Here is a 21,206-nt window from a genome sequence, read left to right on the forward strand (position 1 = left end):
ACGATTAAGATCGTTGTGGCCGTGCTAGGAAACAAGTACCAAAAAATGTTCTATAGGACTTGTTCAATTTAGTGAGATATAGTACAGATATGTTCTCATACATCTTTGTTGCAGTCACGCCAAACGCCTCTATAGTGTGTGAGAATAATGGGAAACAATAGAAACATTGTGAAGAACTGGATTGTCCCTATAGACTATAATTTCCGCAAAATGCCGATTTAGAAATACAGTGCACCATGACATTTAGCAATATAAGCTTTGCAATGCAAAACGATGAGCATAAAAGGTCAGAATGATTTCTATCTACATTTTACATGCATACATCTTCATTGCCTTTGAATAATCTGTATCGGACAGATTGTGTTCCACAAGTATTACTAGACATTTTATAGATTTTTATCATTTCAATTCCGCTAGGAGGATAACTGTACGCATAATTCCATATTCATTCACATTTATGACTAACTTGAGTCTGGTCAAAGATGCTTTAAATTCCAATCTACCATAAACAAGGAAATTTGCTCCCTTTGTAATGTCATGTCTTGTTGACGTTTCGCACCTTTTTTCATTTATGATTCAGTCCTGGGAACAGGGCAGTTAAGAGGAATGCCGGGCCCTGGTAAAATTTTGGGGGTGTGGCCACCTCCCGCACTTAGGCCACGCCCCCAAAATGTTTAGAGGAGGGTGAAAGAAAACTCTAAACTCAGCAGCAGCACACAACTAAAGCATGTGCTGAGCTGACAGTAGGCTCAGCATGAGCTCACACGCTGTCAGTGAGATGCTCATGCTGAGCCTGCTATCAGCACAGTACATGCTGTAGAAGTGTGTGCTGCTGTTGCTACCTGGGAGGGACGGAGGGGGAAGGGAGGGGTCGGACCAGAGCCCCTGCCCTGTAGGGCCCCTCCAGCAAGCCTGGGTAATTAGTACCCCCCGCCCCCTCGGTTGCCCTGCCTGGGAAACCTAACGGGCATGCTGTAGAGGAGCTCACTTTTGTCACATAATAATATACAGTAGCATCTTTATACAATGTAGCATTCTACTTACCAAACGGATCCGCAAAAAAAAGATCCAATAGTATCTGATGGAGTGTTGGTTTAATAGTACAAATCTCATCTCCATTTGTGACAACTTCAGAATATAATGTCCACCATTCCCCAGATCCTTCCTGACATTGTAAAAAGTGGCAATAATCAGACAAACATAAAAGGTCTTGTATGATACATCCCAAACAACACAATAATAAAAGCACGTCAAGTACAGTTCAATAACAAAGTAGACGCTGACAGTAATAAACCTAGTATAACATGAAAAAATAAATAAATAAAAAAGTAAAAGCGGTGACATTTACACCAAGTAGGAGTTAAAAGACAAAAAGTACTCAGCACCAGAAGCCGAGACGGGCAGGGTTTTCGCAGCCCAGGCACAAAGATGTGCACCGGCCACTTTTCGGGTTTTGGGTTCTGATTACCTTGAGGTTTTGGGTTCTAATGGGTTTTGGCAAAACACCTCCTAAGTGTTTTGTGTTTGGATTTATTTGGGTTTTGGGTTCTGATTTTTTTGTTAAAAAAGCCTAAAAACAGCTAAAATTGCAGAATTTGGTGTTTTTTTTGCTCCTACGCTATATTGACCTCAATAACATTCATTTACACTCATTTCCAGTGTATTCTGAACACCTCACAATATTGTTTTTATTGCCAAAGTTTGCACTGAGGTAGCTGGATAACTATGCTAAGCCACACAAGTGTGCGGCACAAACACGTGGCTCATGTAAGAGTGGCACTGCAGCGGCAGACATGATGGCAGTTTAAAAAAATAGGCCCATAAAAGATACCTATCTGGCTTGATCATGCACTGTTTACCATGTGCAGCCAAGGAGCGGTGGGCATTTTGTGCAGCACAGAGTTTGTCTGCAAGTGTGTAACTGTTTCGATCACTTTAACATCCAACAAGACCCCTATCTGGCTTGATTGTGTGATAATGTAATCTGATTGTTTAATTTTGTGATTATTATTCATTTATTATTACCAGTCGTCTCTTAAATCATTGCCTAATGGGTGTAGGGGAGTGGGCTAATCAATTTTAAGGTGGCAGATGGAAGATGTAATGTAATGTAAACCATCACTAGCATTGGTTGCAGCAGTGGCAGTAACTAATGGACCCGGCTGTGCAGATAAGGAGGATGCTGACAGCGATGATGTCAAATGGAAAGCCAGCAAACTGTTGCTCCATGCAGCGCTGGAAAACTTTGCTGCCCGTGGTGATGCCATAGGGCATGCGTAACCATCACTAGCATTGGTTGCAGCAGTGGGAGTAACTGATGGACCCGGCTGTGCAGATAAGGAGGATGCTGACAGCGATGATGTCAAAGGGAGAGCCAGCGAACTTTTGCTCCATGCAGCGCTGGAAAACTTTGCTGCCCGTGGTGATGCCATAGGGCATGCGTAGGAAGACGTAGCACCCAATAGGGGTCATGAAGGCAGTAAGCATGGAAGAGGCTCTGTCCAGAGGGATCTGCCAAAACCCACACTTGGCGTTCAGGGTGCTAAAGACCGTTGCACCTGGCATGTCAGTGATCACCTGCTCGATGGTGCAGAGTGTGTATCTGTTTTGGTCAGTTTAATATTTCATAAGACCCCTATCTGTCTTGATTGTGATTATTTATAATTAATTTCATCTGATTTTTTATTTGGTGATTAGTAATATTATTCATTTATTATTTATTATTACCATTCGTCTCGTCAATCATTGCCTAAAGGGTGTAGTGGAGGGGGCTAATCAATGACTAGGTGGCAGCTGGAAGAGTTCTATCTGGCTGCGACTTCTGTAACTCTATTGATCGCTAGGGTGGATTCAGATGATCTGGCTCGCTAGGCGGGTGTTCCCTTTGCTCACTGCTTCACATGCATCCCTCGTGAAGCTGTGCGCTCTGTCGAGGAGGATGTCCTTTGCCGGTAGAGAAGTACTGATCTTCTCTCAAGGTGTTACGACTCGTAGCTGCACCCCCTTGCTACAACCTCAAAACAAGCACCAAGACCCCTATCTGGCTTGATTGTGCACTGTTTACACAGTGCAGCCGAGGAGCAGTGGGCGATTGGTGCAGCAATCAATTACTCTCATTAGTGGAATGCAATCAGTTGTATGCATTTAAAAGACAAGTCCCTCATACGAATGACTCTCAGCAGTGGGCACCAGACCAGACAGGTAGATGAAGCAGTACTAGACACCACACGGTAGATACTGCAGTACTAGGCACAAGACCGGTAGATAAGGCAGTAATAGGAAGTACTAGGCACCAGACGGTAGATACGGTAGTACTAGGCAGTGGGCACTAGACCAGACAGGTAGATGAGGCAGTATTAGTTGTGTGTGTGTGTATCTATTTTGGTCAGTAATATTTAACAAGACCCCTATCTGGCTTGATTGTGATTATGATTGATTGATTATTAAGTAATTTAATGATGTGATTGATTCATGGTCGAAACCCCGTTTAACAACTTTCCTAATCCTGACCCTGATGTGCAGTTTGTCTCTGTGCTGAAAGATCCCAATCTCAAATGGCAGACTGAACAACCTGTGGATAGCCATATTTCAAAAAATGTGAATGGGCTTGTGTGGCAGCCCACTACAGGATACCCCCTGTGCCCCTGGAGTGCCCCCAAAGAAGTTTAATTGCATCAATCATACGGCAGTATAGCCAGTGAGCCCCAGACCACAAAGGTAGAGATATACGGCAGTATTTAATTATTTATTAGCCAGTGAGCCCCAGACCAGACGGTACATACGGCAGTATAGCCAGTGAGCCCCAGACCACAAAGGTAGAGATATACAGCAGTATTTAATTATTTATTAGGCAGGCAGTATTTAATTATTTATTAGCCAGTGAGCCCCAGACCACAGACCGCCAGACTGGCAGATTCAGTGCAGCACCAGTGGACTATATATATTTATATTTAATATAATTAATTAATAATTATATATATAATAAATGGCACAGCACAGCACCAGAGGTATGCCCCAGCACAGAGGAGACAGTAGTACTACAGGCAGGTACACAGTTAGACTGTTCTCCTAAGCAGAGGAGAACATAGTACACAGCAGCACTGAGGGAGACTGCCCTAGCAAATAAAATAATTAATTACAGCACAGCTCACCAGAGGTAGACCGCACAGAGGAGACAGTAGTACTACAAGTACACAGTTAGACTGTTGTCCTAAGCTGAGAACAGAGTACACAGCAGCACTGAGGGAGACAGCCCCAGCAAATAAAATAATCAATTACAGGCAGCACAGCACACCAGAGGTAGACCGCACAGAGGAGACAGTAGTACTACAAGTACACAGTAGCACTGAGAGACAGCACCAGCGATTGCAAAAGCTCAAGGTCAAGCTCAAGTTTAAGCCCCAGCAGCAGCACCAACACACCCTCTCCCAACCCACTACTTGACTGGAGTGAAGATGGCGGGGGCGCGGCAGCTGCTTATAAAGCCTCGCGAAATCCGACGCCGGGAGATGACGTTCTAATCACGCGGACGGACCGAGTCAGGCGGGAATCTCCGAGCGCTGCTCGGAATCGGGCTCGGAATGATGACGTCCGTGGGGGCTCGGATCTCTTAAATCCGAGCCCGCACATCTCTAAAATATATATATATATATATATATATATATATATATATATATATATATATATATATATATATATAGACGATCTTCAAATAAATGAAAACAGGAGGCGGCACTCAAATCAAACCATGGTAAACTTGTATTAAAGCATAGTGGTGAAAACAATGTCAGCTTGCATGGTCGACAGTTTCGGAGCTAAACGCCCCTTCCTCAAGACCACTGACACATAAACTTAATCAACAGCAAACAAAAGATAAAGTGCAAAAAAAGGAAAACAGCGTGGTGTATTACTTTGCATTTAAATAGGGAAACACTTACGTGATACCAGTACTGTGCTGAGCGCAGGAGACGGCTTCCGGCAGCGTGTGTAGTCGCCTGACCTCTGACGTTGGTCAGTAGTCTTGGCAACGGAGCTGGCGTCCGTCCCTGCATGTGTACGGGGAGAAGTAGGGTCAAAATAGTGTTAAGAGCGCTCAGTTTCCGAATGGGACGGCGCATATCAGTATATAATATGTGGATAGTGCACGATGTGAATACAAAAGGATTAAAAACGAGTTAAAAAACAAAGAGCTGGCCAAAGACAAATGGGGGATGCTAATGTGTGAAATATATATATTTTAGATGAATAATGGCACCGCTGGTTTCACGCAAATGTGCTCCATATCTTGGCACATATATTTTTGTATTTATATTACTGCGGACAATATATCACATTATACTGTTATTTTATAACCGACAGTGCAGGGCAAAAAACACATAATAGCGAAAACACCCACTATTTTGTCACATATAACCAGACTGTATGTCCCAAAATTACAAAGGTGGTACCTAAGAGAGAAATACTATCTCATAGCACGTATGTAGAGAGGGCAAATTTATGTAATGGTCCCTAGGAACTGAAACATAAGGAGAAGATTATTTTAATTTAACAGAGCAAATATTTTTTGGAAACTGAATTAACGAAAAATACTTTTTAAAAAAATATTTTAAAGAATTTTAAAGAAAAATATTTAAGGAAGTTTTTTCATTAAGGCCGCGGGGAGCCATTGTGCCCAAAAGATGGATCCAATGGGTCTCCCGCTGGAGGAGCTTCTTCAGTCTATCGCCCCCACGGATAGGTACAGGAACATGATCTACTATAATATGCCTGAGTTGTGACAGAGAATGTTTGTGTGCCCGAAAATGGCGGGCTACCGGCTGATCGATATCTTGGCCCGCTAGGCATTTCTTTATAGCCGAGCGGTGGGCTGCTGCTCGTTCGCGAAAAGGCCGACTGGTTTGGCCCACATACAGATAGCGGCAGGGGCACTGAATGATATATACAACGAATGGCGTTGTACATGTCACCACTTGGTAGATGTTATATTTATGGCCAGAAATGGGATGTCGAAAAAACGTCCCAGTGTCCATATGTCGGCAGGTTGTGCAGGAAGGGCATTGGTAACATTCTCTGTCACAACTCAGGCATATTATAGTAGATCATGTTCCTGTACCTATCCGTGGGGGCGATAGACTGAAGAAGCTCCTCCAGCGGGAGACCCATTGGATCCATCTTTTGGGCACAATGGCTCCCCGCGGCCTTAATGAAAAAACTTCCTTAAATATTTTTCTTTAAAATTCTTTAAAATATTTTTTTTAAAAGTATTTTTCGTTAATTCAGTTTCCAAAAAATATTTGCTCTGTTAAATTAAAATAATCTTCTCCTTATGTTTCAGTTCCTAGGGACCATTACATAAATTTGCCCTCTCTACATACGTGCTATGAGATAGTATTTCTCTCTTAGGTACCACCTTTGTAATTTTGGGACATACAGTCTGGTTATATGTGACAAAATAGTGGGTGTTTTCGCTATTATGTGTTTTTTGCCCTGCACTGTCGGTTATAAAATAACAGTATAATGTGATATATTGTCCGCAGTAATATAAATACAAAAATATATGTGCCAAGATATGGAGCACATTTGCGTGAAACCAGCGGTGCCATTATTCATCTAAAATATATATATTTCACACATTAGCATCCCCCATTTGTCTTTGGCCAGCTCTTTGTTTTTTAACTCGTTTTTAATCCTTTTGTATTCACATCGTGCACTATCCACATATTATATACTGATATGCGCCGTCCCATTCGGAAACTGAGCGCTCTTAACACTATTTTGACCCTACTTCTCCCCGTACACATGCAGGGACGGACGCCAGCTCCGTTGCCAAGACTACTGACCAACGTCAGAGGTCAGGCGACTACACACGCTGCCGGAAGCCGTCTCCTGCGCTCAGCACAGTACTGGTATCACGTAAGTGTTTCCCTATTTAAATGCAAAGTAATACACCACGCTGTTTTCCTTTTTTTGCACTTTATCTTTTGTTTGCTGTTGATTAAGTTTATGTGTCAGTGGTCTTGAGGAAGGGGCGTTTAGCTCCGAAACTGTCGACCATGCAAGCTGACATTGTTTTCACCACTATGCTTTAATACAAGTTTACCATGGTTTGATTTGAGTGCCGCCTCCTGTTTTCATTTATTTGAAGATCGTCACTATATATTTATTTTGTGGAAGGCACCTCATTATTTATTTTGCTGGATGCTCTAAGTGCCGGTCCTCACGACCCCTATATATATATATATATATATATATATATCTACAGTTGGCAAGGTCAAAAAAAAAAAAAAAAAAAAAAGTTCTCCAAGCTCAATCCAATTCGGCAGCTGACAGTTTATCCTTGCAGATTAAACATAATTCTCAATTGATCCCATAAATGGCAATGGGAGAAATCATCTTCCTTAACCCTTTGAAAGCGAGATGTGCAAAATAACATTTGTTAAAATAGATGAAAATAAAAAATGTTGCGAAAATTTTTAAACACCTATTTTGACAAAAAAACTTCAATAATGTATTCTGCCAAGTACTGTATAACTGGTAGCAGCAGCTCTGGTTAGACAAAAAAAAAAACATAAATAAAACAAACATGGAATCCATTATTAAAAAATATTTTTTTTTTAAATTAATAAGTAAACTGCGGAGGGAAAAAATTACATGTATGAATTTTCTAAATTAAAGGGAAGTGGTAAACTTGTTGGCCTTTTACACTAAACTAGTGCCATTAGATTAAAATACATTCTCAATGCATTCAAATAGAGGAACAAGCGCCATAGAGGAATGTGCCAGCAACATTTTGAGTCATACCTCCAAGAGTTTATGTGGAGGAAGAGTCTGGGTGCTGCAAATCCCTTTGCCCTTATTCTGCATGCTCTCACACTCCTGCCCAAGGCAAATTCACTGCCTTCACAGTGACTGAATTTTTATGTTTTTTTCTTCTTGAATTGTGATTATTGTTGTTACTTATCTTGATAATTGTTTATAAATGTCATTAATTATTGTGTTTTATTGAATTAATAATTATTAAGTAAATTTACAGTTTATCGTTAACACATGTCCTCATTACTGTGTCAGATGTATGGTATGGCTAGTGTGAATGTGTTTCTAAACCCCCCCCACTATCCACGCCACCCCGAAGCATGGCAAGCACAGCGAGCCACGCGAGGGGTGGCGGAACGCGTCCTCCCGACCTTTTCATACCCCCACTATCCACGCCGGCGTGGAGTTGCGGTGTGGTGAGCGCAGCACAGCGAGCCACCGAGCCTGAAGCGTGGCGAGCCCCGTGAGGGGATGCAGAAAACATGTAAAGTAATCCACATCCCCGCGCGGGGCTCGGTGGCTCATCACACTATATAAAATCCACTCCACACCGACGTGGATAGTGGGGGGATGAAAAGGTTGGGAGGGCGCATTCTGCTGCACTCGCCACGCTTCTGGGTGGCGTTGATAGTTGGGGGGTGCATTAAAAACACATTGAAGTGTAGTAAAGTTAATGGTATCGCACCCTATAAAATTGCATGCAATCACATGCGATTTTGCATCAGGTGCAAAGGCATGCGATGCGATAAGCCTGGGGCGAGAGAGCAGTGAATAAATTACTTAGGAAGATCGCATCACATGCATCGTATGGCACTAAAATGATACGATTTCCTTACACAGAATAGCCTACTAAGCAAATTGCTACTACATAAGTACCAACAATATAAGCAGGGACAGTATAGTATCACACAGGGAACACATACCCACCGAGCAGCACAGCGCCTAGGCAGCCATCAGCGGCGCCACTGGTCAGTGCAGCAGCCAGGTAGGTAGGTAACAATATAAGCAGGGACAGTACAGTATCACACAGGGAACACATATAGCTGAGTGCACAGATCCTAGGCAGCCATTTGCGGTGCCAACTTCCTGAAGGAGAACCAGCATGGGCAGTGGTGGTGGTGGGGGAGAGAGTCACTGAGGTCTGTGGAGAGTCAGTCAGGCCTGGGGCTAGAGTTGGGCCCTCCTTGGGCTGTGTTCCACACCGCTTCCCCCTATAGTCTAATCATACCTCCGCCCTTGGGGGTGGGGGGCGCTACCACAGCATAGAGGGCTCCCACATCTGCTGATGCTGGGGGGACAGCGGTTGGGGCCTGAGGGCATGATCTTCCTCTGCCGCGGCCGGGTGCCGATGGGGGTCACCTCCGGATGCCAATGGGGGGTCGCACCATCATGCCGTGGCGGAGCCTCTGGTGCCGTCCCTGGGTCCGGAGCCTCTGGTGCCACCCACGGGCTGAGCTGTGCACTGCTGGAGTCGCGCCGGCGGCCGGGTCCAGTGCCACGTTTTCTGTGCATCTCTGTGGGTTGTTGTCTTGGTGGGGCTGTGCGCCTGTCCTGGTCAGGGGGGTGGGGTGGTGGTCGCCGTGCCACAAGTGCCTGTCCTCCCTGTTCCTTCTCCCCCCTCTCCCTCCTTCTCCGTTCACAGGGCGCCCAATTCTCCAGGGGCCGGGGATGGAGGCTCCGGTGGATGGGAGCTCGCATGTGGAAAGTGATAAATAACCAATCAACTCCTAGCTGCCATGTTACAGGCTGGGTTTGAAAAATGATAGGTAGGAGCTGATTGGCTGGTTGTTTAGAACTCTCCACATTATCACTTTTAGAAGCTTGGTGCATCTGGCCCTTTGACTGAATTTGGTCATCAATTTTCACTTTACACATGTCCACATTCACCTATCCCCAAACTGTGCCAAATATCCTAGTTTACTGCACAACACACTTGCAACTCCGCAGTAATCCTAACTATCTAGGGCAGTATTCAATGCTCCCGATTCACCGTGTTTTTCGGCGAATGGGGCTGTTTTCACTCCTTGTGGTGAATCTTTTTCACTGAAAATCTGATTCACCCTATTCAAATGTTCACCGAAAGTGACCAGTGAATGCCGGCCAGTTCTCTGTTTCATGCTCGCTGCAAGTCGCTGTTGTTTTTTTATGGGATTTTCACTTACAATCGCCGTAATTTGCTGTGAGTGTATTCAATGCTAGGATGGCGAATTGCTTTCAGTGTGATTTTTGGCATGCTTCACTGTGTAGCAGTCGTCATCTTTTTAAGGTAAACTGGAATGTTATCTGTTAAAATAAAGGTGTTTTTTTTTGGTGTCAAAGAAATTATTTTTCTGTGAAGGGGCATCTATTTTTATTCATGTGCGTGCTGCACATTAAATATATATATATATATATATATATATATATATATATATATATATATATATATATATATTATTATTATTATTTTATTTTTTTACACATAACAGCCAGCAGGGGGCCGGGAGCCGCTCATTACATATTCATATATTCACTGCTCCCGCTCATTGATTATGAACAAGCAGGAGCAGTGCAGCGGCTCCCTACCTGCGTCCCCTGCCAGTTCTCCCGGGAAGCAGCTTGTGCTGCCTTTGTCCTGGGGAGCCCTCCTTCCCTCCCACTTCAATATCCCTGCCTGCCGCCACCCCCTGCGGCGAATTTGCCGCCAGGGGCAGCGAGCCCCTGCGACGTTGAATAGGGTATCATGGAGGGCCGGCAGGCTAAACAGGATTCGCTGCAGGATTGAATACTGCCCACAGTACAATATAAGTAACTAAAACACAACATTGAAGAAAATTCACACAATCTACAGTATCCAAGGCAAAAGCTAGGTCTGATACAAGTGACCTGCGCCATGTATCATTAGGCTTTATTTGATACGTTATATAAATTCCTTTGCAAACAAATACTTATCCTAAATACCTACTATGCTATGTGCCCGATTTGGAGTTAAGAAGAAAGTAAAAAGGAAACATGTTCCTGTGCTCCTGTAAAAAACAGGTAGCAATGCAAGGGGTGCAAATGCATAAAACAATTGCATGGGGGATAAATACAGGCTGATTTTGAATTAAGACCACAAATGTTAGACAGCTTTATTTTTACACTGCAATCAACTCTCACAAATCTATTCTTTTTGCACATCAACTGCAGGGGTGTTTAGTTTTCATGTTTAAATATGTATCTAGGGGATAGGATGTATGGCATGCTAATAATACATAAAGCAGTGTATTCATCAGTACTGCTACAGTCTCAATACTTACATCTGTGGCATGTTTAATTTCTTGGAGTGGAATCCACACACTGCCTAAAATAGAGTCTCGAAGCCAGCCGGACTTCCACACTTGTACAAGGAGACCACTCTGTCCTTCAATGAGGTCACTAAACAAAATATAAATTTATATTCTTAAATCTTGATAAAATATAACTCAATATAATATAAAAACATCATATTACTTACACCAGGCATTGCCAAACTGGCCATCCAGCTGAAACTATACATCCCAGCATGCCTCGCCACAGTTTTAGCATACCCTAATAGCAAAACTTTTTTTTTACAGAACGCATACACTGGGAACAAATGCAGATATAATTGTAACATATTACATTTAGGGGGATATTCAAATCGCCGTCGAGCATCTCCCGTGGGGGAGATGCTCGACGGGCCCTATTCAATGCTGTCTTCCCCGACAGCATTGAACAGGGTTTCCTGGCAGAACGAGCCCGACATCTCTAGCTGTCGGGCTCGTTCTGCCGAGAACAGCCGGGAAGTGACGAGCTGCCGGCTGCATCTCATCACTTCCCGGCCGCAACTCGCGGCCACGCCCCCTTCTCGTCCCACTGCAGGCGGGACATTGAATCCCGCCTGCATGTTCTCGGTCGAGCTGACCGAGAACGGGACTGGGTCACGGCAGGCGAGCAAGCTCGTCTGCCGTGACCCGAAGATTGAATACCCCCCTAAGTTGTTGGATATATTAGATGTACGTATTTTAGGGATGCAGTTAAAGACACATATAGTACAGGTAAAGTGTTTGGCCCTTTGATACTATTACAAAACATACGAAAAAGATTTAATTAAAAGTGCTCAGCAATGGCCTTAGGTGGTCCAGCCATACATAATTGATGATAGGCAGGATTATACAGTAGTGTAAATGCTGCTACTTCATTTTCCTAAAAGAGAACACTGGATATTAATGTAATGCAATTGATTAGTCTTCGTTAAAATAATGGCTACGTGAAGCAACTTGTGTTGCAATTAGTTGACATGCATGCAAAAAAAATTAGGTCCTTAGTTAAGGTATGATTTAGTCAAGCCTAAAGTTCAATAAATACCTTGACCCTTCTAACCTCCCAGAATGCAGTGCTCATTCAGAACAATAAGGAACTCCAAATAGCTGAGCTATAATTATAAATCAAATTAAAATGAGTCTAGTCTCAAGACAAGCTTTCTGTCATCTGGTGAAGGAATGTTCTCATCAGAGACTGCGGCATGAGCAGATGAAGAAGCCTAAGAATTAGCAAGAGCTATTTTTTCCCCAGGACCACATCTTTAGTGTTTCGGATGGTTTCACCAATGATGAAGTAGAAAGCACCAGTGAAATATCTATGCAGTCTCAGGGTCTTTAAGATCTCCAGGTGTTTCCTTCACTTTTGAATAGTTACGGAAATACAGTGTTTAATGCCAGTGTTTTGTTTTGGCATAGTTTATGGAAGACATGTTTCCTATGGATTTCTATTATAACAATACAGTTTAAGAATAATGGGGCAGATGTATTAAGCCTTGAGATAGAGATAAATCCAAGGGTAATAAAGAGAGATAAACGTCCAGCCAATCACCTGCTAAATTGCCATGTTACAGGCTGTCTTTGAAAAAAGTCAGTAAGGAGCCGATTGGCTGGACGTTTATCGCTCTTAAATCACCCTTGAATTTATCTCTTGTTAAGGCTTAATACATCTGCCCCAATGTCTCTGGGGTTCTGGTCCATGGCGTCTACAGATTTATGGGCTTTCAGGATGTCAGCTTTGTCTGACTCTCTCAAAGAGACTGAAAAGGCCCAAGAGATTGTTTTTTTTTTTTAGGTCAATTGCATTAGGCATATTGTTTATTCTAAATTATTTGCCTGTCTTTTAAGTAAAATGATGTACTGTAAGTTGCTATTCTATATTGGACTAGTGTTAACAGTTATAAATTAGATATATAGTTCCCAAGGTGTCTATCCTTGATCACTAATTTGAGATTGAACACTGAGCCACCTTAGTTAATATACAAATGGTTTCACAGTACTTACAATGAGTAGTCTTGTTCCCAGCATGGCTCGCTCCCTGGTCTAGGTACAGTAGAACTTTGCAGGCTCTGGATCTTGAGAATTACATATGTGCTGCAACTGCCTGTATTAATCAGCAATCAGAATGATAAAAATACAGCTTAGCTGGGGTCAACAAATGTTTACCATTGTAATTGGATAGGTCACCGCTTAACTTTCAATTGCTCAACAATGGTGGTTATATGGGCGCGTCATCTGAATTTTCTGCGGTCTCATTGGAGGAACTTGAATCCCCCCCGGAAACAAGTTCCTCCAGGCCGGGGACCTGAAGCTCGCACCGCCGCTGCGCTGAACCCCGCCACACTGGAGCTGTCTGCCACACTGGATGCGAGGGGATGCCGCCCAGAGGGGGATCGGAGGTAAGTACCCACCGCCTCCTCTCCAGCCCAGCACAACTCCAAGTCCCCGCTCACACCTTTATTTTATTTATTTATTGTATTTTTCATGCAACTGTTCTTTGAGGTTTAGGTTTTCTGTTCCTGGTGATGTCAACCTTGACATGCAGTATCTCTCTTACATATTTGCCGTCTGTTATTTGTCTTTTTGTCTAGTATGCATTCAGACACTGTTGGATAGATTTGGATGAAACCAATGTGAGGTGGCTTGATTGGGTCCAGATTATATTTCCGGCCACTAAGACCCCGATAATGACCCTGTGGTGGTCTTGAGAGCCCAAAAATGGGTCCAGCCACTACACGAAATGGGTCAGTGAAACAAGATATGTCAAAGTTGCATAACATGAAGGGGTAGAGGACATGGGGTTTAAGGGGGGGGAAAACGTGTTGAGATCAGGGAGCCGACCACAGAGAGGTTTAGGCCGGACACACTATGGGCATGGGTCTGGTATGTATTAGGACACTGTTTGACTGATTTGGACGAAACCAATGTGAAGTTGTTTGATTGGGTCCAGAATAGGTTCACGGTCACTAAGAGCCACATACCTGACCACGTGGAGGTCTCAGGGGCCAAACAATGGGACTGCCCACTACACAAAGTGGGTCAGGAAAGCAAGATATGGCAAAGTAGCATAATAGAGAGGTTGAGGACATGGGGTTTAAGAAAAATGTGGTCAGATCTGGAAGCCAAGCACAGAGAGGTGTATGCTGGGCACACCATGGGCATGGAGAGCATGTTCAGGGCCTTACGTTGGACGGATTTGGATGAGACCTTCAGATGACACTAGTCAGCCACCTCCTAGGTCTTTTGGAAGAGCTGTCAAGCTTAAAACAAAATAAGGATAAAGTTCGAGTAATGCTAATTGCACAACCAAACCCAAGCAATGCTGGGGTACCTCAGTTAATAATTATATATGCAATGATGAAGTGTACACAATGTCTGTACACAAATACTGACACATTATGCAATTTAACATCTGTATTTTATTTTCTGATAACTATTCAGTAGGATGTGTTTTAGGTACAGAAGGAGTGGATAAAAGTAAGTCTCATGGGCCATCCCATCTGCAGTTTATGCTGCTTTCAGACCGCAAAACTGGCTTTGACCAGGTATTTTAAAACGTTTCTAAAAACAGATCTGCCAGCTAAAACCCCTTTCACACCGCATGTCTTTAAACTGTATTTCAATGCAGTTTTTGTTCCTTCACAACCCGTTTTAACCCATAGAAAACAGTGGATGAAAAATAACGGGTCTGAAACGGGTAGGACCCTGCTTTATTACCGTTTAGAAATACCAGTTCAATAGAACCGGTAAATTCACTCTGCACCTTTCAGACTGCACAAATTACCGTTTAAAAAAAAAAAAAAGGGCAAAATAACGTGTAAAAAGTGCGGTCTGAAAGGGGCATAAGTCACCCTGTGTACAACACAAAACATACATTCTCTATTACATAGATATTCTTGCTTTGTTCCCAATTGAAACATTTTGAATAAAACCCCCTTCTACAGATCTTGTGTATGCCCCAGAATTTTCTTACGATACTTAAACTCAATTTCTTTCAGGCAAAAACTGTCCCAGTGGATGAATTTACACACATTCATATTAATAATTGCAAAACAGAGGATTATTTTAGCATCACATTTCTGTAGCAGTGACTATAGCACAAACAACCGGGGGGTCATTGTAAGAATAAAGACTTTCATAATACAGAAAGAGGAAGGAAAATTAACCGTGGCCCAGGCAGTGACATTAAGATGTATATTCTATTATGCAATCCAGTAGTGGATAAGATAACTGCTTTCCTCTGAAAAGCAACTCCAAAACTATTTAACCATCCAATACTGCGTTCACATTGCTAATCCAGGTCGGACCCAAGATTTTGATCCTGTTCAGACTCAGCTCTGACTCTTTCAGACTGAAACTGGATCGTCCATTCAAATAACCCAGGTTAAATTGCCGGGTTAGTCGACCAAGTTATTCAATATGAGGTTTTCACGCTGTCGTTAACCTGGGCTATAGGTGCGGTGTGAAAGTGGTATGAGTGACTTAAGTCATCCAAATGGTCCGACTCCTTATCCACAACCAAACTGCAACTCCTGGGGCAATACTATAACAATATATGTGCACCCGTAGTAATATAACGGTTTAAAGAAGTCAAAAACTTAACAATGTCATTGTGTATAAATATGCAGCATTTCATAGTTCATGAAAATAGGTCTGACATGTATTATGCAATAAAAATATATATTTTCTACATACTGTAGATATGGTGTATTCATGAAAAATATCAAAAACAATGGGCAGTGCCTCACAAAAAAAAAAAATCCACAAATGTACTGCATAATAGTGATGTGTGTCTTTTTATATATGATGGAATAGAAACCACAACATTTAAATAATTACCTGATATTCCATTGAAGTTTCCCCTTTTCACTGGATGAAAAAAAACACAAGAGTTACTTAGAGGGAAAAAAAACCATTAACATATTGTTTTAAGCTGTAATATAACGAAAGGAAATTGTTCACCATGCTTTAATTCTAATAAATCATGCTGATACTGCTTAAATAGAAATTAACCTTTGTCAGTGAGTACAAGACTTCTAGAACAGGTCTGGCCATTCTATGGCTCTCCAGCTGCTGTGAAGCCTCAAGTACCAGCATGCCCTCCCACAGTTTTGTTATTATTGAATGCTAAAACTGTGGCAGTGCATGCTTGGATGTGTAGTTTCACAAGAGCTGGAGAGCCACAGGTTAGCCAGGCCTGTACTAGAACACCAAAACAACCATATTGGATGACATGTTGGGTTTGGATAACAAGATAGACAGTATCTAGGTCAATATTCTATAAGTTGACACCAAAAGAGTCGACATTGACAAAAGGTTGACCTGGAAAAGGACATCAAAAGCTAAAATTTGGACATGGAAAAGGTAAACACATAAAAATGTTCACAAGCGGTTTATACTTTTTTGTGTCAATATTAACACCTAAGCATGTGGACCCAGTGGCGTAAGTTCATCCCAGTTGCCTGGAGGCAAGATAAATATTGGTGCCCCCCATGCCGTAAAGCCCTTTACACATTATGACACACAGTAATAACCCTTACATATTGTGCCACGCAGTAACGTCACTTATACATTATGCCTAACTGTAATGTAAATTACATTGGGCTAGACAGTAACATCCCTTACATATTATGCCACACTGTAATACCACTTAAACATGATGTCAAACATTAATGCCCCTTCCACATTATGCCAAACAGTAACGCCCCTTACATGTTATGCCCCTTTTAAAGGGTGAGTCACTCACAGTGACAGAACTCACCCTGTTGCCAATCTCTCAATGTGTAAGATTACCTACGTACAGACAACTCCTTAATATGTCATCGGTGCCCCTGGCCCCCTCCCCCTTGGCTTAACAAACCATTTTGAAGACTCAAAAGGTGCAGCGGCCAGAAGAAAGGTTAGAGGTAACCAGAAGAGGTTAGCTGCAGGCAGAATATAGATGCTGCTGACAGTAAGGAAATCGCCCATGGATGAGTTGCAGCACCGCCCAGCCAAACATATAATAAGTGTTACCGGGATGCCGACTGATGGACTGCATTAGTCAACTGTTTCTGTGGTTGCACTAAGCCCCCACTCCACTTGACCAATCCTTGAGACGACCCTGGTACAGGTAGTAACAACAACCTAATAGGTGCCCAGTAAAAGGAAATTGTGGCCATGACTGGTTCCGTCCCCAGAGTATCCTGCACTCTAAAAGACGGCATCAGTCATATCATGCTAGATACAGCCTTTGGTTCTGGGGGTGGGGCTATTAAAAAAAAAACAAAAAAAACTATATTGATATATAGATAGAAATATATACACATACACTTATTTAATTTAGGCACTCAAAATAAATCTTATTTTATGGAAAAACCATTTTGGGTCAGGACAGGTCTTCACAAAAAGTCCAGCACTCAAAATAAAAGTTACTTTCCTGGGTACTCCCATAAACAGGGGGCCATCATACAATTCTCAGATAACAAGAAGCGTCACACCGGGGCTCTTCAACATCTTCAAAGACTATGCATTATTATGTCAACTGCGTTTCGGGCAGTGCCTGCCTTCAGGACATAAAATACTATGGGGCAAATTTACTAAGATGTGTATTCTACTTCACATGTGATGTTGCTATAGGCAACCACTCAGATCCTGTCTACTTTCTTCTAGAAGGTGCTAAATAAATAATAAGTAGATTCTGACTGGTTGCCCATAGCAACATCATATGTGAAGTAGAATACACATTATTAGTAAATTTCCCCCTATATGTCCTGAAGACAGGCACACTGCCCGAAACGCTCTCGACATCATAATGAACACTCTTTACACATGTTGAAGAGCCCCAGAGTGATGCTTCTTTTTATCAAACAAACTCTACAGACCCTACACACAGAATAAAATGTCCACCTGTGTGCACATTCCACTAATGTATAATATTCCAAATATATACCACTATAGTGCACAGAACAAAAACAGCATCACAGGGATTTTTGAATCACTAAGAATGTGTTTACTTCAACGCTACAGGGAGCACTGTCCCAGTCATCAGGAAGCACCCGACGGTCAGTATCCCGACCGCCGGTGCGCCGACAGGGGGGGTGGCTGCACTCGCCACGCTGTGGGCTTGGTGGCTTGTGTCGCTTGCCACAGGTTCTATTCTCCATCTATGAGGGTCATGGACCCCCACAAGGGAGACTAGCTCCTGTGAGTCAGGATCCCCCCTTCTCAGAGCACCAGCATTCGGGATTCCGACGCCGGGATACTGACCATAAGAATCCCCCCTGTCGGGCAGTCATCCGGCACCCATGGACCTAGAGACCGGCGGCAGCTGACTATTGCCTCTGGGAGTTCAGCCCCTGTGCAGACCCCAATTAGTTTAGAGCATTTGCTCTGCATGCTTTGGGCCAAGCAAAGAAGGTCAACGTGCACAAGATTGACATTGACAAAAGGTTGACAAGAGTTTTATATTTTTTTGGTGCCAATGTCGACCCCCAATTAGTGTAATGCATTAGCTCACCATGCTTTGGGACAGGTGCCTCGCTCTGCTGCCACTGCGCTTGGCACACTTTACTGTTTCAAAATCATAGTGCATGTATATTCATTGGTCCCAGCGAGCGGAGGCGAGGATGACATTTTTTGGCGAGGATAAGCCATCCTCGCCGTCCAACCCCCTCATCGGCCGCTTGCTGTATGCAATGTTCCGGGAAAAGGATGGAGGAACAAAGATTCACCTGGAACAGCCAGGTTTGACGCAAATGCAGGGAGCCTGCTGCATATAGCCTCGTGCCTCACCGTTTTGATGGCCGCACTTGCCGTTTCCAAATCTCTTTTTAGAAACAGTGAGGTGAGAACGGCGAGTGAAGGGGGTGGGTTGAATACTGAGGGCGGGCTATGATGGCGAGCAATTGGCACTGCTGGCTGTCATTGGCATTAAATGAACCCCATTGGCATTAAATGAACCCCACTGTCTGCCCAGCTGTCTACAGTGCACATTTGCAAGATCTCATGTGCAGCCTGGAGCCAAGATGCACCACAAAAAAACAGTATGTGCAAATTTCCTACAATGTGTATCCATAAAATGCCCAAACACATTGTAAGGCAAGTATTCCTATGACACTCCTTAATTTTCCAAACAGGAAAGAAGGGAACCAGAGTTTAGCTATAGACATAGTTATACACGCTTGTACTGCACACCGTTTTACAGAGCATGTGCATACAATACAGAATAACACTTTAAAGTCCCAGTATTAACACTTGCCCCGTACCTCTCACACAGAGCAGCACCATGGCAGGGGGAGTCCCGGACAGACACAGGGCAGTGCAGTCACAGCTACGGCTGGTAAAGGGCACCAGCGCTTCTTCTTGTCACTCCCGATCTTTCTCTGAGTTGAGGTGTGATCTTCCGACCAATGAAAGTACAACCCCAGGCTCTGGTCTGCCGTGTCCCTCCCACTGTATAAATAAGCACGACCACAGTAACAAGCTGCTGCAGCTGGATGGAAACAGCCAAAACAAAAGCACACGCACCTGTGTTATCATAGTGAACAGTATCCATTCACTATGCGATGTACAGGACCGGGCCTGGGGCCGGAGGAGGGGGAGTGCCCAGCACTGCTGGCGGGTACACTGTGTCACGCCCCCACCCGGTGCTGCAGGGGATCCCTGTACGGGCACACCATCACACCATGTCTCTCCAGCCGCTGCCACTGCCGGGACTGGGGTGATGGTCAGATCTTGCAGCATGATGATGACCCCATCCACTGGGTGCAAAATGCTCGGCTTCTGCTCTTCCATTGTATAACTCTGGTCACCTGTGAGGAATGCAATGTACTGTTGTCTGCTATTACTGCAAAACAGGTGATTGCAATAGTACATGATTATGTGTCCAAGAGCAGAGATCCTGATGGATCTAATGGATAAAACTGAGGACATGCTGTTTGCGTAATGCTGGAAACAAACCTACAGATTTATGTATGAAATCTGCTTGGTGAGAACACATGCAGTATCTGGTATGTATGGGAGCAAATGACAAATAACCATTTGTTACCAAATTTTTGTTCCCACCAGACAGATTGGACAGACAAATCTGACGGTGTGACCCCAGCTCAAGTCACAGAACCATGGGACTAAGTAAAAACCGGACCCGGACAAGTCCCCGGAATGCCGGACCAGACATGAAACTCTGCATTCCGGAGCTTGTAGTGTCCGGGGGTGTCCCGTCTGGAGGGTGTCTTGTCTGGGGGCGATGCCTGTGATAGCTGTCATCAGGGACATGGGAGGGGGAGATTCCAGCCTCCCTGTGTGGTCTGGACTGTTCCGGCTTTTGCTACATTCCCGAACCATACAGAGAGGTTTTATTCTTCCCCTCCTCCTCTCCCCGCTGACAGCTGTCACAGGCAGAACACCCCCCCACCCCACACCCCTACAGGACACCCCCTGGACCAGACACTACAAGCGCCGGATAGCAGAGTTTGATGTCCGGTCCGGCATTCCGGGGTCTTGTCTTGGTCCGGTTTTTACCCATACCTCAGAAGCATTGCACACTTGTCCCTCTCCAGTATTTTTACTGTAATATTCTGTATTTTCTGGTAACATTTTCTGGGCAAAGTTTTCAGTAAAAATTACTATCAAGTTATATAATAAATGATGTGACGGCTGACAAAACTAACTTCCATTTCATATCAGCTATTAATTTACAGGCTGTTCTTGAAACATGACAGGAGCTGATTGTTTAGTACTTTTTCTCTCACCAAGCATTGCTAAATCCACCCCCTTTACCTGCGTTAAGGGGCATACACACGGGGCAATTTCAGAACCTTTTCTAAGCGATCTGATTATAATCTGTAAAAAAAAATTCTACTGACAGAACACTTTCGGCTACACGCCTTCTGTAAAACACCTGATGTATGTACCTGTATGACTGTACCATAGATGCAGGTGGCAGGTATTAAATATCATCACATGACCACATCCAGGTGCCTGTATTAACGGTAAGAAATTCTATGCATGTTTAGTGACAAAGCAAAATATTTGTAATATGACACGTCCTAAATCAGATTTCTGTGAGCATTATCTACAGATGAACACTGATTTTCCTGCTTGTCAGGAGCTACT

The 21,206-nt window shown here is 43.5% G+C and overlaps 1 protein-coding gene across 1 annotated transcript in view; it reads right to left on the reverse strand.

Annotated features, from left to right (window-relative positions):
- Positions 1 to 19,608, reverse strand: part of LOC146073033 (protein unc-13 homolog B-like) — an 80,114-nt gene extending 60,506 nt beyond the window's left edge. Inside the window, exons 1-5 of the mRNA XM_083180209.1 lie at positions 19,358 to 19,608; positions 15,951 to 15,980; positions 13,116 to 13,215; positions 11,091 to 11,208; positions 1,045 to 1,165 (exon numbers count right to left, since the gene is read on the reverse strand). Of these exons, the coding sequence (XP_083036335.1) occupies positions 1,045 to 1,165; positions 11,091 to 11,208; positions 13,116 to 13,215; positions 15,951 to 15,980; positions 19,358 to 19,379 (391 nt within the window). The 5' untranslated portion in view covers positions 19,380 to 19,608. The remainder of the gene's footprint in view (positions 1 to 1,044; positions 1,166 to 11,090; positions 11,209 to 13,115; positions 13,216 to 15,950; positions 15,981 to 19,357) is intronic.
- Positions 19,609 to 21,206: the final 1,598 nt, after the last annotated feature.

This window comes from Crinia signifera, chromosome 4, assembly GCF_055691185.1.
Source record: "Crinia signifera chromosome 4, ASM5569118v1, whole genome shotgun sequence".
NCBI lineage: Eukaryota > Metazoa > Chordata > Amphibia > Anura > Myobatrachidae > Crinia > Crinia signifera.